General features: G+C 38.1%; 1 protein-coding gene across 1 annotated transcript; it reads right to left on the bottom strand.

Moving 5' to 3' along the window:
- LOC145767454 (uncharacterized) lies at positions 1 to 25,613 on the bottom strand. The gene is made up of 15 exons (XM_082579277.1): positions 25,410 to 25,613; positions 24,482 to 24,640; positions 21,407 to 21,640; positions 20,691 to 20,854; positions 20,075 to 20,273; positions 9,324 to 9,423; positions 8,704 to 8,839; positions 7,961 to 8,032; positions 6,725 to 6,900; positions 5,770 to 6,386; positions 5,217 to 5,348; positions 4,446 to 4,537; positions 4,037 to 4,154; positions 3,332 to 3,484; positions 1 to 3,036 (listed from the first exon to the last, which is right to left on the bottom strand). Exons 1-15 carry the CDS (start codon positions 25,566 to 25,568, stop codon positions 2,848 to 2,850), a joined length of 2,700 nt encoding a protein of 899 aa, XP_082435403.1. The 5' UTR covers positions 25,569 to 25,613; the 3' UTR covers positions 1 to 2,847.
- Positions 25,614 to 25,914: the final 301 nt, after the last annotated feature.

Below are 25,914 nucleotides of genomic sequence, written 5' to 3'. Positions count from 1 at the left end.
CGAAGATGAACTGAACTTTATTCATTGAACCATTCTCCAATAATGACACTGCGTAACGTAATTTCAATGCAAAGGAAACCAAATAGTTACAAGCTCAACCAATGATGCAACAAGGACGCGTTCCAGTGTTGTCGGCTTTCAGAGAGAACGAGATACGTTCTGAGATTACATTCTCACAAAAACATATGCAGGAGTGAAGTAACATCTAGTTTGTACCGGGGGAGGTAAACGAAGTCAAAAAGAGCCAATGCAACACTTTCGATTCAATTGCCACATTTTTGACTTGAAATAAAGTGAAAGGATGGGGAAGGGCTGTTGATATATTGAGTTTTCCACGATATTTTTGCAAGCTCTGCCAGCTGTTATAAAGAAACGGTCTTGTCAGAAATCAACAATAAATGAATTATTGAAATGATTTCGTTTCGAAGCTATGACTTGCTAAAATAGAATACGCGCACGGATGCTCATTAACAAAGCAACTTTTGTACAAGGTCCATGTTGTGACTGCTTCTCAGTCAGCAAATCAGCCGTTTTTACATTGATAAAGTAATAAACGACTGATTTGCTGTCTGGGTTAAAAGCTCCACTTTGACAAGTGTACAAGATCCTTGAGTAAAACCTGACGATGAAAGTAAAGGTCGAGAATGTAATGGCACTGGGAAGGTTGGGTTATTCCAACGTCGATTAAACATAATGCAACAACGATCAGATGCAATGCTAACGTTCAAAAGTGGAATATCTCTTTCACGTTGTATCGATGAGTTACTCATGGTTGAGAGTAAGGCGTCGAATTCCGTGAAAAAGGTTTGGCAAAAAATAAGTTAAAATGATCAAAATCGTTCTTCGATAAAACGCGGTAAAATCCAACGATATACAAACGTTAAAACACGTTGTTTGCCGTCGGCAAAACACAACAAGTATAAACAACAAGCACAGTAGGTGATGGGTCGATGTTGAAAATTAAAAACAGAAAAAGCGTGACAGGTTTCCAGGTTACAAAATCCGTTCTTTTACATTGATTTAACGTATGCAAACTGATTTCAAAGAACTTAACAAAAGGATTAAAAACGGACTTCGCTATCTGGGGTGATGATACTCTGTGTTAATGAAGTGAAGTATGCCGTGAAATGGTTCAGTTTCGAGAAAAACTGAAATCAGGCCAAAAAGTGACGGACCAACTTCCAGCTGAAAACACTCCGTCGTTTCACATTGATTTGCACTTTTAAAACCTTCTCTGCAGGCGTTGAATCAACGAAAAAAGACAGATTTTGTTGTCTTACATTTGATACTGTTTCCCATAACTTCAATTACATTAATTAAAGCATTAAACAAAGAAAACAAATTACTATGTTTTAGTGGAAAGCATCTACTGAAGTCAACTTCAGGTTTCTTTCATTAAATTAAGGTGGAATATTTATTGAATTTGGCTTCCATCAAATGAGGAAAGATGGCATGAAAAAAGATTTAAACAAAATTTACAAAATTATTGGTTGCAAAATGATATACTGTATGTACCATTCCAGTAAGATAACAATCTCTGCTAATTTGACAATTGCCATTGTTTATTACAATCCCAGCCAGAAAATTAATCCTTTTGTAGGTTGGTTCAACGTCTCCAGACTACTCTGGCTGCTTGTTGCGAAAGGACTGAATTCCAAGCTCGGGTGCGTCCAACCACCATGATATGGTTGCGTATGATAAAAAGACCAAACACCATCCGTGCCAGACTGGTGCGAATTTTGCCTTGAACCATACACAATTTACACATAAATGAGTCAAGTTTGAGGAAAACCATGACAATTTTCCGATCAACATTCATGTAATCTGTGAAACTGACACGGCAGTATAAGAAAGCCGACCCGGAAGATGTGTGATGTCACTCTTACGTCGGAGTGACGTCACAAACCAACCGGATCATCTAACAGTATCAAACTATTTCATATATTAACTTAAAAACACTAAAATGAGGTATTTAGACAAGAAGGTATTGCATTCATCACTCTACTTGACAATGCGCGAATTGAACGTTTTTTAACGTTATTTCAACAAAAAAATTGTCAAATAACGTTAAAAAACGGCAAATTGCATGTGAGGTGTCGTTGTACGTATTTAAATAAGCGTTATATCTTTCGCGACGTTTTGCTGCAAAACGTCGCTGAAACGCCGCGTAAACAATTGAACACGTCAAATCCTGAGCACGTAGTAACAATAAGTCGATCTCTTTTCGTCGAATCAACGTTAGAAAACGTTCAAACAACAAAAACTAAACCGACTTGTTTAAAAAGCAAACAAAATAATAACAAACTATACAAATGAGGTCAGTACCGAACCCAGAGAGCAAATCCGTCATTTTTACATTGATTCAACGTCTACAGACGTTCGTTCGACGTTTCGTGACGTCACTCCTGTGTAAGAGCAGACGTTGGATTAATGTAAAAATGACAGATTTTGCTGTCTGGGATACAACCGGCATTCATGAAAATAATGCAACATGAGTTTCAATAAAAGAACAGATTCATCTTTTTAACATTGACTCAACTTATCATGATTAAAATTAACGCAAGAAAGCGAAATTTTCCGCCAAAACAATTGGCTGATAATTGTGCGCACTGATTGTGTTTCTATGGGTAGCAGCGAGGATGTGATCTTTGATGTTGAGGCTTTTCCGACAAAACCCTCATCTATTTCATCTGGATCGGTTCTCATTGGAAATTCTCCTCTCTTCCTCCATTTGATCCTCAAAGAAAACTGAACCCGATGTTCTAAAGTTTGCTCCACAAAACGAGATCCTTGTGGAAGATATCAGCTGTTCTTCTTTGACAACATCTTCATCAACAATATGGATGATCACGCGGGAGATGGGTCCCTTCCTTTGGATGAGTAATGAGAAGTTGGAAAGGATTTCCGAGGAAGTGACATTTCGGCTCCGTTCTGCTTCACAGAAGGAACAAACGATTTTTTGTCGTTTTTAGATGATGCCCGCTCATCTGAATCGCATCCGTTAATCTTTCTAAAATCCCGTATCACAGCTTCATCCTACATCAATGAAAACACAAATGGAGAGTTTGCTTTAAATCATGCATTAAATTTAAAGCAAAAGAAAATGGTTCAAACAAAATTGTGAATAATAACAAACACCCTTTATTATGCCTTAAATGCCTCGCCAAAATGACATAGTTTTATGTAACAAAGCTAGCTTTCATAGTTTTGATTTATTTTGAGAGCGTAGCATCTCATCACGTTCCTTTCTCGTATTGAGGGTCGGAGGCAATGCATCAGTTCCCACTATGAGTGTGCCACCATACAAACTCTATTATTTTATTATCTTCACCTTTCTCGCCGGTGGATGAGAACTTCTTTCTGATTTCTTCTCCAGCTTTCTTTCTACCTCCATCCGTCGATCTCTCTCCTCTCGGAGCTGTTTTTCCAGAAGCCTGTTGGCCATCTCTCTCTCATCCATTCTCTTCTGAAGCTGATCGAGCACCTGGAAGGAAATGAAGGAGCATTGAGGTGTGAAGCAGACAAGATGAAACAATCCATGTTCGAAACCTATAACGAGCACCACGCTGCAATAATGCGACAGTAACTGATTGTTCATTTATGTTATTTGTCACATTGTTAATTTTTGGAAGATTTATAGAGATGTGGAGATTTGTAGAAGTCCTTAAGGCCACGATCAAACAAAAATGGAAGTCGCCATACTAGTTCGATCGTGGACTTTTGGAAGATGCAAACGTAAAGGATCACAAGGCGAGAGGAGTGAAGTGAATCAGAACAAAGTATATTGGTCACATATCACGGGAGGGGTCGGTTGGGAACTCCATCTGGCAGTAGCGTAGGAGTACTATAAAAACCAAGACACAGTAGCAAAAGATAGCGCTGTGATAAAATCCATGAGATACTAACACGACCAGCCTACCAATCAATCGAAACAAATACTTAAAACCACAGATAACATACAAAAAGGATGTAAAATAGGTTAAAAATCATAAAAACAGCAAGCGCACCACACCCAAAACCTCAATCGGTAACTTACTTTATGCTGCAACAGCTCCCTGTCGTGGCTGTTGGGGTGTAAACACAAATCCGCAAGCTGGCGTCCGAGCTCCACCAGCGCCTCTTCAGTTTCTTTTGTTCGAACGATGTGTTCATTTCTTTGAAGAAAAAATCACAACGGGTCACATGACGTCTCCATGTCATCATCGACCAAAAGATGACCCGTAGCAATGACGCGATCGTTGACTTTTCACGAAAGTTACAAGAAGCTTTAAGAAGTTGCGTGCATGTTGCAAAAATCCTAACTCTTTTCTAGACAGCAAAAATTCGTTCATCTTTACATTGATTCAACGTCTGCAGCGTTAAATCAATGTAAAAATGACGGATTTTGCCTCTGGGTTGCAAGCAAAATGATAAACCTTCAACGCTCAGGCTAAACTAACAAGCACCTGAGCCTCTCAATCTCTTCGTTGCTCTCTCGTCTCTCGTTGTCAGCATCCTCGATACATTGCCGGCACGATGTCCTGAGACGTCCCAATTCCTAACCAACAATTACAAATTCATCAAAATGGCTGAACGGTTGACCACCTCATAGAGTTAAATAATGGTCGACAGTTTAAAGACGCCAGCGCTTATCATGTTGGAGTTGTCGCCATGCAGTGCATGCATGCAGGTAACTGCAAAAACTGAATACTGAGAAGTTTGGGTGTTTTTACAGCAATAGCTGCAACGTTGATTTGGTGTTCATCATACGCATGTTTCTGCTTTTACTTTCGCGTTCATCAGATGAGCGTTGCAACTATTGCTAGAAAAGATAGCTGCAAAAACACAATCAGCTGTGATGAGTGCTTAGCACAGACTAACGAGCCAACCTAAACCGAAAGAGCAGATTTCCGTCATCAATTGTTTCACAAACTGTCGATATATTTTCGTCTAGTTCGTCTAAACACTAACTTTTGGTTGTTTATTTAAACTTTTTAAACTTCAAAACCCGTCAGAACAAAAAGAATGATTGATATTTGCCTTCTGCAACGTTAAACTCTGGTAAGAAGATGCTATGTTTTAATGGAGTGAAACTATGAAATCAAATACCAAAAGAAATACAAGAGAAGTCTTATAATACTTTTAAATTTAAATATAAATGTTCAAGCATCTGCTTGTCCTTTGTTGCAAGTAACATTAGTTTTACGTAAAAAAGCGTTATTCTACCAAAGACCCACCATTTCTACATCCCGCTGTAGCTTGTCGCGCCTACCAAGGTTGTCCTCGTGTCTGAATTTCATCTTGACAACTTCATGGATCAGTTGAGCTTTAACTGATTCGTCTTTTAATTCATCGAGCAAGACTTGGAACTAAGAAAAATATTAAAAAGATTTTTAATCGGAGTGGAAACAGTTAACATGGAATTCAAACTTGGAAAATTATGACGATATATTTCATATTTTCAAGGAAGTTCATCCAATGGCGCAATGGATTGGGCATTAGGTTTGTACAAGAAACAGCAAGAATAAACAATGTGGAATCAATGCTCATTGCTCAGTGTAAGCGGTGAAAAATACCCGCATATGTAAAGCTTCTTCCAGTGAGCCACAACGCTGTGAAAATGCTTTTGCAGAAGCCACAATCGAATGAAGCTTCAAATACCAAACCCAGCTAGAAAAGTTGTTTATTTGCCAACTGAGAAAAGGATTGGCGTTTTGTTAAGATTTTTTTTATCTTAATCTAACGTCAAGTAACATCAAACCGAGTATAAAAAGAAGATTGCGTATTCACCTCCTTCAATTCCCGACTCCCGGAAGCACTGATGATGTAAGACGCAGATGAAAAAGTCCATTTGAAGTGTTTGTGGTTCGTTGCCGAAACTATTGGGTAAACAGGATGGGACACTGCATCAGTTTCAGAGGATGATTTGCGGTGAACATCCGACTTAACCGATGAAGATGTGTGGACGAGAGGAGATGATGGCGAGAGTCTTTTCGTGCTCTTAACTGAGGAGGATAATTCCAGCATTGCTGATGCGGCTGCCACGTCGCTGCTTACTGCAAGTGACGAAGGAACATCCTCACTTTCTTTGGATCTAATTTTCACTAGAGGAAGAGGATCTTCAGTGATCACATCTACAATCTCGTTTTCTTTGTCGTGGGACCGATGATGCCCGTTTGATAAGTTTTGTGGATGCTCTTGGACTTCCGGACTGTTTTGTCTGTGAAATCGACTCTTTAAAAAGCTTTTCTTGAGACAGATGGGATTTTCCGTGAATCGCTCGGATGTTGCAACGTACTTCTTGGACTGATGGTATACAGTCTCATCATGGGCACGTCGGGAGTAAACGGACGCAGGAGACCCAGGGCGGTCGTGTCCCAGAGGATACATGCTCTGACTTTCCATGACTGAAAAACATTCCACGTTAAATTAACTTGGAAGATTTCACTATTTTGAAAGCTACAAACACATAACGTTGAGACAATTATTACGATATCTAAACCAAATTAATGGCAGGGCTTTATTTACTGCCGATTTTAATCTTAATACATAATTACGACGTAATATTAACCTATGTAAATGGTTTTGCAGATATAATTGCATCAATGATTTGAGTAGATTTAAAGTAAATTGCTGTATATAAAAAAAGATGAAAATCTAGAGACAATGAAACGAAGTTTTGAAACTAAAAGTTAAAACATGATATTCTAAACCTGTATGCGACATGCACAGATGAATGAGATACCTTCTGTCTTCATGGGCGGGGTCACTCTTCGATACGATCTTCCTCCAGAACTCCCACTGCTGCAGCTCCTTTCTCTTGCAGCCTTCCTCTCCAGCTCCAAGACATAACTGGCGGTCCTTTTCTGTTGATCCACAGGAGCAAGAGTGATGTTAGGAGGATGTCGCATCACAGAAGACCTACAAAAAGACGAGAGAGCAACGTCAGATTTGTAAAGTTTCAACACGGTCCCGACATGCACCCAGGTTGTAATTCAGTCTTTCAAGCATTGATTCGACGTCTGCAGACAATGTTGATCCAACGTACAAGAGACTGATCTTGTAGTTGGATCCTGGGAGCAACATCCTGCCAGCCGTGCACACTTGTATAGGACTGGATCATGCATGGAAGAGGCCGCTCAAGTTTAAAGGTCACTTGCTGATATTTTGAAAGTGCAAATTGTGCATCTGGCAGCACTGACAGGAAGCTCATGGTACAATGGTGGTGACTGGAAACATATTAATAAACAGCAAAAGGAGAGGGTGCTTTCTGGCCGTATGTAAAATCCAACCTAGTTTTCTTACGAAAACTAGATAGGTGAGAAACATGGGTAAGTTACATCAACAAAACCAGCTTTGCCTGATTGTTTTAACATCAGGTGACATTAATCTGACAAAGTTTAGTCGGCTGCGATCTGCAATCGATAACAAATGCTTGAAAAGTCGGCGTGTGCAACTGAGCGGGATGATCTCATCCAAATGAATGTCAGTGCATGCAACCAGATGGAACAGCCACGGTTATCATCAACGTGCGGTGGAAGGAAAAAACAACGCGGTCAGGCGCACAATGCGACCTCGCGCAGGATAAGCTCATGCTGAACAAACATAGCCAACCAGATTTGAGGAATTAAAGATATTTGGCCGAAAATTGAAAACAAGTATGTTGTGAGATTAGTTGCGTTGATATAACGTCTCTTAACGTCTGACAAACGGTAGATTGTGGATTAAAATCAGCTTAAGATGTCACCTTGGGGAATATTGAGTGGCTATTAAAATATGACAAATACTTTCCATACCACTTGGTCTATAAAAAGGCACCAGACAACGTTTAACGTTGATCCATGTCTACCTAGATATGGTTGATCCAACGTAAAAAAGTCGAAGGTAATACCACACAGCAAAACAGCCATTTTTTCATTGATTGATCATCAGCATCAATTTAAAAAAAGATTAATTTGCAGGCTGGACAAGGGATGCTCACCAATCGGATGCTGACGTTTGAGGAGGGATGACAGCAGGGGGACCGGATTGAAGATACTCAGGTAGCATCCTCCTGCAAACGATATAGGATAAAGTTAATTAAAGATGAAATGGTCCTTTTAAGATAGCAGAACAAATGTGAAAAAGACTAATTTTGTTAGCTACAACTTACTCCAGCTCATGGAGTTCAATGGCAGACACAATCTAAAAATTTTGCACTAAGGCAATATTTGTTGACAGAACGTATCGATAATTGCACAATCGTCTGAAACAGTTAAGTTAGAGGTAGAATGTAGATATGGCTAGTATTTAATACTTAAATACAAACATGCTGCTCTAAATCTATGGCTTAACCGGGAAGATTCCATATAAAAAGTTACAAAAGGCGTCCTGTTCCAGCATTCACTTAAAAAATCTACACGAGTCACGAGGGTGAATGCATTAATATGAAGATTGAAGAGTTTCAATGTGAGAAAGCCAAACAAAAGTTGACCGACACCTTTACTTCAGAACTCGCACCTTCAGATGACGACGATCCGTAACGTTACAGGCAATGTCAGGCAATGATAAAGCGATACAAGAAAAACACACGTCTCCAGCAAGCAAATCAATCCTTTTTACATTGATTCAACGTTCGATGTTAACAACGTTCTTTTTACATTAAACGTTGAATCAGCGTAAAAACGACAAATTCGTTGCTGGAGTTACAGTCACTTGTATGTTGATGCATTCCAAGATGCTTACCTGTTGTGTACCATTGGAGCCAACGCTTTCAGGAAAGCTTCTTCTTGCGCAGCTCGCAGTTCAGCTAACGTTGGTAACCCCAGTGGCATTTCCCCACTGAACGGTTTGAAGGCGGGCGGCCGTAGACCAAGTGGAACTGAAAAATTAAAACACCCCAATCAATCAGCAAAGATTTACCAAAAAATCCGTTCTATTCGTATTGATTCAACGTTGGCAGACGATAATTTATTGTAAAAAGAAAGGGTTTTTGTTTAATGGGCATAGGCATTCCAGCCGTTATGTTCAAATTTGCATTAACGTTTTTACATAAACAGAAGATCTGCATTCACTTGATGCTTGGGAATCAACTTTCAGCCTTTACCTGCTCGCTGCAGCTGAGTGAAACATTAGGAGCGCTGAGAAAATTGTTTGGGTGGAGTTATCAATAACCGCAAAAGGTTTTCTGCCGGCTCTCAACCTCACGTGGGATTACTTCAAAGAAACGTAAATAATGGAGAAAATTTTTGAAACAAAACCACCAGGCACATAAACCCAGACAGCAAACTCGTCATTTCTATACTGCTTAAACGTTCTTGGAAACTGCCCTGAGAAATAACCATAGAAGGGGTTCTGCTACTTACATCCCAAACACATGGGGGGTACTGCAGAGGAAGGTAACTTCACGTGACTGGACTTGTCCTCTTTTATTTTCTTTCCGTGTTCAAGCTTGCTTTCAGGAGCCTGAACACAAAGACATTAAGAAAAAATTGATGACCCAGCCAGAAAACCATCCCTATTTTCGTTAATTCAACGTTAACAGACATGAATCATTGTAAAAAGAGTTGTTTTTTCTTTTCTTGCTCTGACGGTAACCGTGGTTAAGTCAATCCATAACACGAACATTGCTAGACTGGACGCCAGTTGACTGGTCCAGAAAAACCAACCACTTCTACATCGTTTTAACTATTGGCAACAAAAATAACAACTTTCACCGGCTGGGGAACAAGTAAATGGCTTTGTTCGTTCGGCGCATTGAACTGGGGCGGGTGTACAAAACTCACGTCTATTGGACGTAATTTACGTTCAAGCTTAGGTACTAGTTTATGTTTAATAACGTCGCTTTACGTTAGATTATCATGGCAATTAGAAAAACTTGTTTAACATCAAACAAACGCAAAACGAGCAAAAGTGGCATGTTAGGCAGACAGGATAGTCTCCACTTGAGAGTGATTGATCGGGTATAGGAAGGGCCAAGGTAGCCAGAACCGGATAGCCCTTTCCAAGCCTCTTGATACGCCAAGTGCATTGAAGTGACTGGTACACACCCAGATTGCTTGACGACCAATAGTTTAATAGGGAATGCGACAGGGTGGATAAAAGAAAACTGCTGGTGGGAGATCGGTATCAAGGCTGCAAACACTTAAAACAGGCAAATTGCAACTGCATAGGTGACTTGGAATGACAAAGTGTATCTGAAATACCAATATACCAGCTAAATCTGCCATTTTTGTGTCGATTCGAAGGTCGCATTTGCTTGTTGGGTATAGTTAAGCTAGGGCTAGCAAAATTTCAAAAAGCATTCGATAGCTTATTCTTTTACTTGTTTTCTGAAGAAGGACAACCTTTCTGCAAACAGCCAGAATAAACGCGTTGCTTGATTATCTCAATGGTTCTGCATACCTACACATGGCATTTGAGAATATGAATCGTCAATCTATGTCAGCAGAATAAAAAATAACGTTGAAGCAACCACATTCGTTTTTCCGCATCGATAAAAGAAACAACAGGAAGAGCATAAAGATAGAACCGGGAGGAGGTTCCACAGCTCTGGCTAAGGCAAGGCCAATACTATCCATTGTCCATCAAGTTGTTTTCGACAAGAACGAAGCCTACAAGTGTAGCGCAGCACACACATGCTCACGCGCATCGCACAACCACTCGCCCGGTGAGTTGGTAATGGTTGACCACCAGGTACAAGTGACCGTTTTTACATCACTTTAACGTACCGAAACGTAATATTTCGCAATTTGAAGATTTTTTTAACTCCCGTAAATACAGGCTCAGCCCACTGGCCAATAGAAGCTATGCTAAGTGTGCGCTTTCTCTAGCAATAGGACATTTTGACCTAAATACATGCAACTACATCTTGTTTGTAGCTGTAGCGTGATACAATGTTATTTCACCGTATTACATGACTTATAAATGAATATAAAGTTATTCAAACACAAAATAGCCACCCTAACATGCGCTCAGCTCAAGGAGCAAAGTTCAATGAATGAAACCTCACTATTAGCTTTGTATCAAGCTCATACCCAAGAAGTGGACAATTTAACAAATTTGCACAAAACCATGGGTCTGGAAATAGTTGCATGCAAGAACAAACTTATCAATATAATATCATCAAACAGGGAACGGTTGATTTGGACAAACCGGGCTCTCGTAAACATAGCGCTCTTTTTCCTTCGCCGGCACTAAATGCTGTTTGATTAAAATTTGTTATCTCATCATCATCATCATCGGCCATGCCTGAGTAAGGCGTCGGCTACCGTGAGTCTCCACAACGATCGATTGTCCATACTTCTAATTAGGTTTTCAAAATTTTGGTTTGTCCATGTTGAAAGATTTTTGAAAATTTCCAAACGTGGACGTCCCCGGTGCCTCTGACCAGGAAATCGCCCCATCATTGCCGAGTGTTCAATTCCGCGTTTGCGGTAGACATGCCCGATAAATGTCATTTGCCTTTTTTTGATAGTTGTGATGAGGACGCCAGGGGTGCACCACGCCAGGTTGTTATCTATACATTGACATAACTTGTAGCGATGAAAAAACGTCAAAACTTGAACCTAAAATGTGAGCAAACTGTAAAACGTGCGAGTTGATGAGATTTAAAATGCAGTCTGAATAAAAAAATAAAACGTAAATAAGCGGAAAGAGCCAAAATCTCGACCAATCAGCAAGTAAACGATTGCGGTAACGCCTACGACGCAAAAAGACGATCAGCAAAGCTGGTTGCAGAAAAGCGACGTATAAACTTATTGTTGTAATTGTTTGCAAGAATAAATCCACAAATCAGGTTCAGATTGGACTCACTAAAGTGGCGCCTCCTAAACGAAAACCTCTGATTTTGGAGTAGAAAAGCAATTTTACTCTAAATTTGTGGCACATACAAGACATAACCACATGAGTTGAAGGAGGTCATTTAAAATTGCTGTGACTTCTGGCGCTACCCGGTGCTGCGAGGCTGCGTTTTACACAACAATGTTGATTTACACTAAAACTGGGCAAATAACTAACGTAGAGCAATACACTTATTGTCATACCGTCACTATATTTTTAATCTAAGAAGCGAATGACATTGATTAGTAAATAACAACGTGTGAGTGTATCGAATAGCTGGTGGTTATAATTCTTTTAATGTTACTTTTACTTTCGTATTTTTTCGACGATAATCTAGTTCCAGTAAATGCATTGGTCTTCGGATTGGACCAAACTGACATATAGTACAAAAAATCTTTGGGTAAGCCAAGTAAGCAGTGGGCACTGGGTAAGATAACGTTTCGCAAAGACAAGAAAATTATGCACAATGGGAGTGTTTACAACCGTGAGAACAAAAAAAGCACGAAACAACCACTGCTGAAGCATTTTCCACAAACTTTCAAGTCAACATCACAGAACAATAAAAGCCAGTCAAGTCAAACACGAAAAATTGCACTACAAGGTGTATCTTGGCGCCAAAACGTCAATTTTATGTCACATGATGTTACAATCCGGCTCCAGAGAATAAATATTGACAAGCAATGCGAATGTGAAGTGCGTCCGCCAGGTTGTTTACGCCAAAAGGCGAGGCAGAAATAACTGGCATTGTAATGCGACCCATTTGGGCTAAGTAGACCAGCCTGCCAAAGATAACACAGAAACTGGAAAAAAGTTCTTCTGCAAACGTAGTTGAATTTTACCCGAACCACCACTCTACAGTAGTTCTTAACTTTAACGCTATGTCTTTTACCGTTTAATTTGCAAAACCGAAAAAAAAACTTAGGATCGCAATGTATTTGAAGCTGCATGAATTGATTGCAATCATGAAACAATAGAAGCAACCAAAAGAAATAAGAAGCTTGCTGATGAAAACCAAATGGATGTTTGCAAGTTGAAAGTGTTCGTCATTTGATAGAGCGTGGGAAATTTGCAAAACGTTATTTTTAAAACTTTTCAGCTGAACTTAAATCAGATACACACGCACAAACGACAGAGAACCCACGCAGCACTAACAATGAGTAAAAACAGTTTTTGCAAGATCCAACAGATATGAGGCATAACGGCTGAACCTAAATCAACCAATGAGAGCAACCGTTAGAAAACTGGTAAATAAGCCGATATGTTTACGAGCAAATGCAACTCTAACGTATTCGAACTCGCGTGACCAAGGATTTCCTGACAACATGAGCGCATATTTGAATGCGAGTATTTGCACAGTTCACGATGCTAAGGCCGTTGTTTTGACGTTAATTTTGATGTGGCAATAGTCGTCAAAACTCCTTACAATACACAAAACACGGAAACGGAACAGCACCAGTGAACAAAAAAATTTTGAATCCATTGCGTAAAGTGAATAAAAATGACTTCTTGAAAGAGCCACCAAAAGACGTAAACAAGTGCTTGACAATAGTTTAACGTTAATCCAGCGTTGTGAGACGTTTTATCAACGTACAAAAGTATTTTTGCTAGGCAAGGAAGAAAAATATTAGACCCATCACGTTCGTCCTTCTACAAAAACGTCACAAAACAAAAATAAAGAAAATAAAAAAAATCAAATCAATTTTCAGATACACTGCGTGAAAGGTTAGTTGAAGTGCAGGGGATGTGACGTCATGTCGCGCATTTGCTGCTCTTCTGCCACGAATAGAAGGTTTCAAAACATTTTTCGTCAACCATAACTGAGCTTTAGACAGATTACATAACAGTCTTCTTATCACATTTTTGTTGTTATTTTTTTTCCACTTTTATCTCCAAACTATACATAGGGCCTTGAAAACTCCATAAGATTGTCGGCTTAAATTTTAAACTACAAGTACAACTTGTCTTTCTACAAAAATCAAAGTCCCACTAGTGTTAATCTAGTCATGTTATTTTTGCACAGATGACTCTGAACATAAACGCCATCTTTCAGTATAACGACGCCATTTTGTGATGAACATCTTACAAACATTTGACACTTTTTGGCTAAAGACCACCATGAAGACTTTAATGGAGCAGCAAGTCAAACACTAAAGGGCGTCGAGACATAAAATAAAATACGCCAAAGAAAAACCACAAAACGAAATGTAGCACGCGTGTATGAACGGTGTTGGGTCACACTCTTTAAAAGAAACAGTCAACATCATTCAATTTCTCGTCTAACCGTTCGCACAAACAATCTGACCTACCGTTCGAACTTTACTAAAAAGACATCGTGAAAAAATAAGAATAAAATAAAACAGCACAAGCCCGAAAATATTACTAAGTGTGGGAGTAAGATAGAATTTAACCTGTCTTCAACTCAACCCGCGACCGTTCCTTGCACAAGTGTACATTTATAACAATGCGTGTTGATTTTTTAAAATTAATATATGACTGAGGTTCTTGGGTTATATCAAAATCGACATTCTTGTTAGAAGCTGTTTCTACGAACCTACTTGGGGTTTGCTTTAGTTTAGTGGCACAATGTCTGTCATTGACGCTTGATCGTGGAGCAAAGATGAATCGATATCGTATGGCAACCCTGATGATTGAAGTGTGCAAGTGGCGACCTCGGTGAAAATCAAACCGGCGCGGTATGGAAGACATGAAGAGAGATTACCGCTTGTTCGTATGATGCCAATGCATTCTCGTCACACCCAGGTGATTAATGTTGCTTAGCAACCGGTTTAAGCATGAGTGATGTGAAATGTGACGTAACATGTCAGTGAACGAAGAGCACAGCGGTCACACCTCAGGTCAGTGCAGCACAGGCCAGTCATGACAAGCAGCTGGATATAGATGGCTAGCGTGAGAAGCAAACATTAATACCAAACGATTTGGCTGCGCTCGCTCACACATCTCGAAGAAAATACCAATTCTTCGCGTTTTCACCCTTCCCTCGCCAAAAACATGCGAGAATTCCAGTGCCCCAGACAACAAACTTTCACATTACATCAACAAATTGTGATCAGTTTTGCCAAATGCTATCTTGCCAAGTTATGAAAGCGATTGAGCTATTAGTATCACTATGTTTTCAAAGACGACAAAAAACCTTGTGGCAACGTAATTTTAAATAAAAAGTCCAACACCCGCCATATCAAAGATGACAGCGTCCAGTCTCAACACTAATTATAAAGTTTCGTTTTGTCTGTCGTGATGTCCAGTCACGCGACAAATAATCTGTCAATTACTTGAAAGAACTAATAATAACGGAACAATGACATGTAGTAAGCAACGGAGGCTACTTCAAAATGACGGGAAATGATAGCAGAGAAAATACTAGCCCGTCATGTAATGGCTTCTGTTCATTAAAAGTGGACAATCAGGAAGCGTGAATGAACTCCAAGAAATACGCTTATAAATAAATCTGGAGGAATGGAAAAGCGAAAGAAATCAAGTTTTAGTAAATCACACTGTCGTCAATAGAAGACTGGGACAATGCGATTTTTAATGTTGCGACAATCCAAAACTCGAACGACAATTTACACGGCTTTTTGGTTTTCAAACACACAAACAGCTTCGGAATGCTGTCAATTGCTGGCCATTGTCGCCAGCTTCACCGCTTTAATTAAAGAGCACACAATTTGAACTAGAGAAAGGCCAACGAACTTTGCCACACACACTAGCTATTAAACCAGTATTTCGATTGCATTTCAGCCGAGTTTCAGAGGTGACATTTTTCATTTGCTAACGTAGATCGATGTGTTATTGATGTTAAATGATTGACATCGGTTGTCAGAATGGCGCGACGCCAGACAAGGGTTGTGACGTCATCACAGTGACGCGTCAACGCAGAAACAACACAACTAGTAGCAGCAAAGGTCAAGTTCACGGTGCTTCATATAGATGCGGAGAAGGCACAGGTTATACCTTGCAGTTCAAAATTTGTTCTAAAACAGTCAATTACTGAAAAAGTATGTCCAATGTCCATGCTATTGTACACATGAGCGATAGCCATTAATCTGAATAGCTGTCATTTCCCTTGACTGTGTTTACAAATGAGTGGCAAATGGCAATTACATGGTCAATGACCTGCAACCAGGTTTAGTTCCGTCATCAATTCTCTTCTTTTTTTTTACATTGATTCAACGTACGCAGACGTTAAATCAATGTAAAAAAGAGTGATTTTTGCTATCTACAAAAATGCATGCTTGTATTCAAAATGGGCATAAACTTTGCGCTAGTTAGCCTGAGGCGAGCTATTTAAACTAAAACAAGTTAAATCAGCTAGAGATGGGAAAAATGTTAAATCAAATAGAGTTGGGCTTAACCAAACAGATCTGCTGCCTTCAACAATGTTACAACATTCTAATTTCTAAAACGTTACAAAACTTGCGATTGTAGAACCGCTGCATTTCTAATAGCCAGATAATGTCATGAACCAGAGAAATTCATAATATAAGTTACACAGTAACTGCTATATACGAAGACAGATAACAAAGAACAAAGCATTTAAAGGATAAAAATATTGAAATTGATGACATCATTTTTCTTACGTCATTGAAACAAAAGAACGAGGTATAGCTTAAACTCAAAGGGAAATCATGTTGAACTACCAAACACACTGCGCTATACTTGTCAAGCTCAACACACGAAGTTGGCCGAATGTGAAAGAATGCAAAGTCGCACTTTTCACGTTTGACCGACCACATTGAGGTCAAAACAAGTTAACAAAGCCGTTCCAAGCAAAACCGGTTATTTTTGAAGTTTCATTGAGATCCAGCGACGTTTGAACAATATATATAGTGATTGTAAATTTCAAACCAGGTGGACAAGCCTGACAAAATTACCAAAGTCAGTCAAGCAAGCGTGCCGGGTGCAAATCACTGGAGCGGAACTCATATTACGTCACACGAATAATCACATTTCCATTTAGAGCCAGTCATATCAGTTGATTGTAATGGACGAAACCTTTTTTTCACAACAAGTGGGAATAAAGTTGAAACAATAAAGGTCATCTTAAAATTGTTTGGTATTTCAACAGAAGCAAGTTTCTCAAATGTTTGTATTTGACCATATTTTTGCTGTGATACATACTGTATAATTCTTTCGTATTTCTTTAAAAATATATTTTTCTTAAAGACTTGAAAAGGGCTGTATGACTAGCCAAAAACGTTCGCTTATTGTTTTTATTATGTTAAATGTGGTGTTGTTGCTGAGTTATGTTTGTTTATGATTTCAACATAATGTGTCAACGTTTTGCCAGTAGGACATTACAATGTGAGAGTAAACATGAACTACATTTTTCAATATCTTAATGAATAACAAAATAATGTGAGTTACATTTAATATAAATCTAATACAATTAGTATGCTTTTACATGCAAGGTCGTCTAGTCACAAATAGCTACTCAGTCAACATCTGTGTCCAAGAGAAACTATGACCAAACATACAACTTTCACATCTCAAAAATATCACTGGTGTAAGTAAAAGACTTTCAACTTCTATTGTTTAACAACAATGATGAATGACTTCCACAGCTTTTGTCCGATTTGGTATGTGTCAAGTCAATTATTAATGATGAACAATGCAGTCTCCCAGACAGCAAAGTCCAAAGCAACAACGTCTGCAGACGTTAAATCAGTGTAAAAATGAAGAGTTTTGTTGTCTGGACTGTGTATTTGATTATCTCAGCGAGCAAAATCGTTCTTTTCACATTGTTTCATGAAAAAAGTAACGGATATTGCTTGCTAGAATCCAGGTGTGCAGCGGGACAGAGAGTGACCAAGTTGAGATTTTTCTAATTTTGACAAACTAGTTTTGCAATGAATTTTAAAATAAGCGAAAGAAAATGGCACACTGCGACAAGTGCCCTAAAAACTAACAAACTGGGCACTGGCAACTACGTAATAATCTAATCTTTTATTAAAACATTTATATTAGCTTTACGTTAAGTACCAGTATGCAAAATGAAACAACACATTAAAACTACTATAAGTTGTCTGCAATTTGTAGGCGAGACAAAAAGTGATAGTGACAGTGAAGTGATTGAGAATTTATGATCAAAAAAGGCATACCGTACACACATCCGGCGGAATTACCAAAAACTTTTTGGTAAGTTTCACATCCCATTCCCATTAGCTGGTACGCTGAAATCTTGTCTTGCTATTTTGGATATGGCGGACATTCAAATAAAGACACAGACGAGTAATACTTTGCAAATAACCTCCACTGTAACAACGGCGATTCTTTGTGATTACGTCAGCGGTTTCGCAATTAAATGCTCTAACTGATGCTGACGGATTTTTTAATGTAGCATTTTTGTAATTTGAATTGAGCGGATAAGCCGGTAATATGCGACGTTCTTCAATAATAAAAATTGAAAAGAAAAAAAGGCTTTCACCGAACGGTTAAAAAGCATAAGATGTGTACCAAACATGTAACAGCGATAGAACATATTAAAAAAAAGCTAACATCTTTACGCTTTTTCATAAATGAACTACGTTTTGATAAGAGACTTTGGTTTAAGAAAAAGGAGCCCTTATAAATTATGAATGAGACTTCTTCAACAAGCAATTAAGCCTTTTTACAGTGATTCAACATCGGCAGACGTTGAACCAATGTAAAAAAGAACAAATGGGATATGGCTTCTTGCAAAGCCGAAACTTATTGTTGTGTTTGCAGACGGCTGTGTAATTATAGCCACAGTCAAGTTCATTTGAGTTCGCTGCTTGGCATTCAAGGAACCTCTCACGCCGTTACTGTTTAACAAGGTTATTGACATTGACCGCCAAAGCACATACACGCAAGAAGAAAAACAGGCAGTTTGCAACGTAGCAACATTCCATTGATGTAAAGCAATGTTGAAATGGGTGCCATGAAGAAACAGAGATAGTTCATGTCAGTAAGCCACAAATTGCTGGCGGCAATCTTTCTCGTAATAAACAAGAGACTTTAGGCTTAGAGTTGTCAACATGGGAACGGCTTATCTGTCACACCAAGGTGCTTTGTTTCTGGAATTGAACCAAGAAGCAGAAATGAGATTAACTCAAAAGTCGTGACAATGTGCAACGAAACTGAAGCCTTGCTTACGATTAGGACTGGGACTTACCACTGTGGCGAATTGTCAAGTAGGAGACGAGTTAACAACACTTGAAATGAACAAATTAATCAAATCATTATGTAACATGAAACCATAATCTCTGGTATTTCACGCTCATACTATTACCAACTGAAATTTCTTTCAATTTGCACGATATTTCGATTTATAAACTTATTACCACGCAAGGATATTTCCGCTGCTATAAATACGAAGATTTGCGTGACACAATGAAAAGAGGACAACACAAAATTATCACAAATAAGTGAAATCAAAGGAAATGAAGCGAAAACGATAGAAAGGAAATATATACATGAAAAGTCAGTTAGCAATATTAACATCAGCAGCTAATGCTGCATCTCATTTACCTGGCCGAGTAAATTTCAAGAATCTGGTCAAGATAAATTTAAACTTTCGCCACAAACAACAGCCCAAGCCTACTACCACAAAACCTTGTAGAAAAAGGAGGAAAGCGCTTTCTTAACGTTATTTGATGGCTTTTCTGATAGAAATGGCCTTGTTTACGGCCTGTGAAAAGAAAAAGAGGCAGGTTTACCAGATGAGACTAAGTTTAGCCGATTCTGGTAGATTGGCATAAACAGATACAAGTCCAAAATGCTGCATTTTAATTTCATCAAGGTTTACAGGAAGTCGGTATTTTTTCAACGATCAACAGCGTCATTTTGTAATCGGCGTCACAAAGAAAATAAATCGTCTTTACATTGAATCATTGCTGTCGTGGATTGACTTGATGTTGAAAAGGTCGATTTTTTAAAAAGTAAACAAAGTTGACAGATACTGTTAATCACACACCACTGCAGCAACATATCGTTCCTAGAAAGTTAAAACTCAGATTTGCTATACCGTTAGGCGCTAACATATCATAGGACAATAAGTAATGAATAGCATCTCAAAAATGGAATGGTGAATGCATTTTCGTACCTATGTCTGCACATGCCGCAAAATAATTTTGTGGTGTGTCAGTGAAAAGAACTTAAAATATAGAATTTTTTTTCGCAGCAGCACAACAGAACGTTTTATGCTATACCCAATTCAGCACATATATTCCATTGACCAAAACATAATCACTGTGGCTTGATCAGCAGTGTACAAGGTCCTTATTATGAAAAGACTCACCAATCTCCGTTTTAAAGTGGGCGATGCCCTGTTGTAGAACTCGGTACTTGAACCAACAGAATCGAACTTCGCCTTCAGAGCATTGAGTTGTTTTTCCTGATCTTTGCTCTGGGATCCATCGATGTCTTCGGACAGAAGCAAATAATTCCTCCAGTTTTCCGGATCAAATCCCCAATGACAAGTTCGCTTCTCAAGACCACTGTGATTAAATAAGCGGTGAAGAGATTAAACTGGAAAAATCAGACATTGAGACACGAACAAAAAAAAATTATAAAAACTTCACGATTTTTTCGTATCGTTGAAAACCCCGTGATTTGTTCATACATCAATATTCTCCATTTCCCCATCACGAAAGGCAGCCAACCATATATACAATACTTAACGTTGCCACTTGGTAACACGCATATTTTTGCATATAATTTTTCAGAGCTTTACTGGTCAAGCTTCAGTTTTTAAGAATATTTGAAATCCATGTTCAATTTCTTTGAAAACAAGTTTTATCAAGTACTGCAAAGTACTTTTTCGAAATTGCAATTGTAAGATAAGAGCTATATTTTCTGGAGTTGCTTTTTCACATTCATTAGTTAACGTAAATTTATGTTAAAGTAGCTCTTACTGATGTGAATGCGCTACGAATCTTGACGGAGAAAACGTAATCCTGCAATCCATGCAAGCGATGCACGTCGCGCTTGGAGACACGTAGAGATCAGGATAGAAATACCCGTAACCCCTTCCAAAACACTCGTGGTAAACCTTTATCCCTTTAGATTTGGCCCAGCACTGAAAAGAGAAAAAAAGACATATTCAGAAATTTGAATTCAGAATTCGCTCCTATTTTTATTCAGCACAGAATCTTTTCATCAATCGTAAACATAAATTTGCTTTTTATCATCAGTTAAAGCTAGGATATGAAAATAAATAAATAAGAGTTGTTGATTCGATAGATGTAACAATAGCAGAACAAACCCGTAAACAGCATACAAGCTTTTGCATATGATCTGACCTTTGCTGCGGTATATGGAAATACGCAGAACGTCATCACAGTGATTAAAGGAACAAAATGGAGCAGCGCACGGTTTTGGGTCGCGCGATAACTGGTTTAAAAATGGTTTTACAAATAGATACTACGATTCTTCAACACAACATTTAGCTTCAAAGATTTTTGAAAAAATTTAACAAGACGATCAAAGTTGCAAAATCAATTAATACAGATCAAAGATTACGAAAAGAAAGGTGTTGCAAAAAGTGTGGTTGTCGAAACTTTCAACAAATTGAAAAAAAATTGCACAGTCGCACTGATTCAACGTTAAAAGATAGTTGCACCAAACTTACATCATCCGGTCCACTTTTAGAGTTGAGGTGGTATTCTACACCAAGTGTAGAAACCAAGCGCTCTGCATCCGACTTGGTGATCAGACCACACTGCGTCGTGTTGAAAGGGAGAATCTTCAAAACTTTTAGGATGTCAAGTTGGTCAGGTGAGCAGCGGCTGCAGTAGATATGCAGTTCTGCACATGTTCGGTTGATTTCAGATATACCGAAGTCACGTAGGACGGTGGTTAGTATCTGTAAGATCATCATGTAAATTGATCAGGGAATTTCCACTAGACAATTGCATAAAAAAAAACGTTTAAGGGCATTGAATAAAAAGCTTGCACGTACACAACACAACCATGGGCAAGTCACTTAAAGCGGTGACAGAATATTGTCTTCATTGCGGTGGCATCCCATTTACACAAAGAATACAACACATTTATTTAAACCAGGTGAGGGTATCAAGATGCAGTCCTGGATGGGGACTCGAAAGAGGGTACACAATGCAATTTTGAATTAGATGATAATTTCTAAGTCGGGATTTTACAATAAATATTTGCTATTGCGAGACATTTCAGAGTTTGTTGACGCTAATTTAGGACTTCAAGGTAACACAGCTCACTTTGTTTTCAACAAGTGGTCAGCGTTAAATATGCTGCAAATAGAATCTAGTTTTAACAAACGTTGTTATTTTTAGCGGGCTAAGTTTCTAACAAAAAAGGTAAGCAGCAAATAAAGAAAAAAATGCAGTTGAAACTGAAAGCTGGAAAGTCCAGACCACGCAACGCGAACTTCTTGGTGGGATTTTTTTGGTTTTTTCTCACAATATTATAGCACTGTGGAAGCTGTCCACAATGATTCTTCTGGCTAATTTCTGGACAGAAATGTGAGTGAAATACCAAAGTAGGTCTAATCCCAGACAGCAAATCAGTTGTTTTTTTACATTGATTCAACGTATTCAAACGATTGATTTGCTGTCTGGGATGCAGGTTGGCAGCAGTTTGAAATGCAAGGACGCGATTAAAAATGTGTGCTTCGTCAAAAATAACCCAAAAAAGACACGAAAAACTCTAATCAGTCAGGGTTGTGCTAACTCTGTCACTGCCAGGTCAAAAGCAATCAATGAATCACAAAAGGCCCATATTCTTAACAAACAATCACAATATTTTACACTAATTTTAAGGTCTGAGTACGTTAAATCAATGTGAAAAAGAACTAATATTTTGGCAGCGGATAAAAAGTTAAACTTCCAAAAGTGTTTTGGTCAATTTTACAATTTATGTCGAGTCGGCAATATCTCTTATTAGTTGCATCTTGATTATGCAGCCACCAAACTAAAATAACAAACCTACCCAACTACCCATGAGAGATGTGACTATGTTGAGATGAACCACAGATCGTAACTCAAAAGAAAATAGTTGAATGAGACTGAGTTCTATTTCATAATGGAACCCCCTTGTGATACAAAGCCCGTAGCGTAGACCAGTGATTTTCAACCGGTGTTCCATGGATCACCAGTGTTTCGTGAAAGATCGTCAGGTGTTCAGCAAGTAATTTATTAGTTTGACCATTCCAGTGTTCCATGGAACACTGATTTTCTAATTAGAAAATCAAAATCACAAGAGCTTCGCGTTTCTGTTTCTGCAATTCCTGCACAAATATCAACTTTGTGCTCCTTCAAAGACGCCCAGATTTCGCATTGAGAAAAACTGAAAGTGAATAAATTGTTGTTGTGTTGTTTATTTTCTTGCATCATTATAAAATTTCGTTTGGCTTTCCGCAAGATTGTTTTAATGCATAAAGTGTTCCGTGGCTCAAAACTGATTGAAAACACTGGTGTAGAAGTAGACGGTACATACATTGGTTAAAGTCTGCCAGACATAACATTAGTAGTTAAAGCATAAAACCTGTCAGCATTCCGTCTTGCAAGATTCAGTTATGAAACGACGGTTAGGCTACCCGATGAGGGCTCCCCTTTTTTAAGGCAACAAATGCGCATGCGCACCAGGCATATGTCAGACAACAATTTGGCACCATAGGCGCATTTGATTTCTGTGCCGTTTTCTTCAAGCCTCACAACATCATGACAGATGGAGCGGTTTCTTTCAGATATGGCGATCTAGTATCAATGACGCTTTTTATACGGGGATATTAAATAGGTTTTCATGACAATATTTTCAAAAAGGAATGACAGGAAATTTAATTTCTAGTTTTAATGCCATGAAATTCTTGAATTGGCGATACAGTTCATTGACACTTGAAAGATTTCTCTTTGAAAAATTCAATGTGTTTAAATGAAGCGTACCGTACTTATGGAATGCAATAAGCTTTCTTGGGCTTGGATAACTGAGCAACATTGAAAGTATAGGGAGTAAAAGTTGTTTCTAATTATACTAATGACTTCAACGTCGGCGTTTGAAATTTTAGCATATATCTATATTAGTCATTACATAATAAGTGTTCGAAAATTTACAATAAAAAATGTAAAACGTTTTTTAACAATAAATAGTCACTGTCCTGCTTAAAAGGTAACAGAAATTTATATTTTTAGCAACAAAATGAGATCATAAAATAGACAAATCGACCATAGCGGAAAAGCAAAATTTTTCTAAACTAGGATGTCCTGATTTAAAGAAATCCAAAAATATAATTAAGCAAAATATATCGCTCTTAATTATGGGAAAAACCTTTGCACAACAGAAACTGGAAAGATACCAAATGTAATTCGAAGAAATGTTAGAACTGTCATGCCTGAAGTAAATCGATGCATTAGTAGGCTAATGCCTTTATATCAGACTTTTAATTACAACAAATAACAAACGTCGCTTGTGGCGTTTTTACAACTTATTCAACAGCATGGCGTCATGGTAAGGCAACCAAACATAAACCCAGTGCAAATCAAAAATATTCAGTTCAAAACTGGAAAAAGCACTTTAATTTCCACACCTCGTGAAAGATACAAATCAATAAAAACAAGCAAATTAGGCAAAAACGTTTCCTTAACCAGCCGGATTGACTTCAAGGAATCACAGATGAGTCCATAAATGTATGAACAATTTCAATAGAAAATGAAATTTGGAAAAAGATACGAACCTGAGGAAGACACAGCCTCTTTTCTCCTCCAACAATGAAGCAAGAGATCCTTTCTCCTCCAAGGAAGACCTCCGCTGTCTGGGTTGATGTGTCATTGGGCATCAGTAATGGTATTTGTATCAGTGGTGGAGGTGGGTTGGGAGGGGACTGCTGATTTGCCTGGCAAAGACATTGAAGGGAAATTCAATGTTGAACATGAACCAATTGAAATGTGACAGGCACTAGTCAAACAAAAATTCCCTGGTTATTATATTAGCTATTACTATAGCGAAATCGATTCTTAACTTAATAAATTACACTAAGAGGTTAGATTGTTGTGCAAATGCCAGCATTTGATGAATGCAAATTAGCAGTATCCTGGTTAATTTAACTGCAATTTCTATTGCTATGACAGCAAGTGGTGTGGGGCTATTACACCAAAAAAGTGAGATACTATATTTTAAACTTATGATTTCAAACAGGAGGGCTAACACAATTCATACAACCTTATTTACACAGACGATTTTTGAACAGTATAACATTCAAATGTAGAACAGAGTTTTGTACATCTAAAAATTGACAGCTATACAAGTTAACCACTAGTATCAGGTAACCCAGCTGTGCACTCTATAACTAGCTTGAACATTTTTTCACTTGCATTATAATACAATTAAAAAAACTAGGTTGAAAATCGAAACTGAACTATATGTAACAGGCTTATCAGTTGACAATCCTGTTATTAGTTTTACTTCAGTCTTTTATGATCAGTTATCACAAATCATTGTCACTTGAAAATACCTAATGATGCTTGTAGAAAGTATGAAAACAAAAAATAAAAAACCCAAGTAAAAACAAAGCAAGAAACTAAAACAATATTTTTTACTATCCATTCTGGTGACAAAATATATCAATCTATATAAATTAGTCACAGTAGTGCTAGCAACCATACCTTGCAGCAAAGTTGTGCAGCCAGTGCTGAATACCCACTGGGTCCGCTGAGGCTATCTGCACTGCTTAATTGGTAACAATTTAATGTAGTTTTCAGGCTTTCAGAATATGACTGCTGTCGCAATTTATCCATAGCCGTACTCAGCTTGAAGCCATACATTCATAGAATTTAATTTATACTTGGCGGGAATTATTCATGTGAATTTATTACACTCGTTCTGAAAAAATTATAGAAACATTATAAAACTTAACAATATAAGATCACATATCATTACATATAATTATAACATCAGTGAATTAGTATAATAAAACAAAACGGGACATGTTGAAAAACCTTAAACACTTCATCTAGCACTGGCATATAGATGATTCATAATATAAGTTAAATGTTCCATGATATAGAAACCAACAAATCAGTAGTGACGTTCCTTTTTCTTGGAACAAAATCATGAATTTGTTTTTGTCACAAAGCCAGTTAATGTACCGTATACTAATTGCATTTATTT

Source organism: Aplidium turbinatum, chromosome 3 (genome assembly GCF_918807975.1).
Source record: "Aplidium turbinatum chromosome 3, kaAplTurb1.1, whole genome shotgun sequence".
NCBI lineage: Eukaryota > Metazoa > Chordata > Ascidiacea > Aplousobranchia > Polyclinidae > Aplidium > Aplidium turbinatum.
This window is presented reverse-complemented; position numbering and strand designations above follow the sequence as displayed.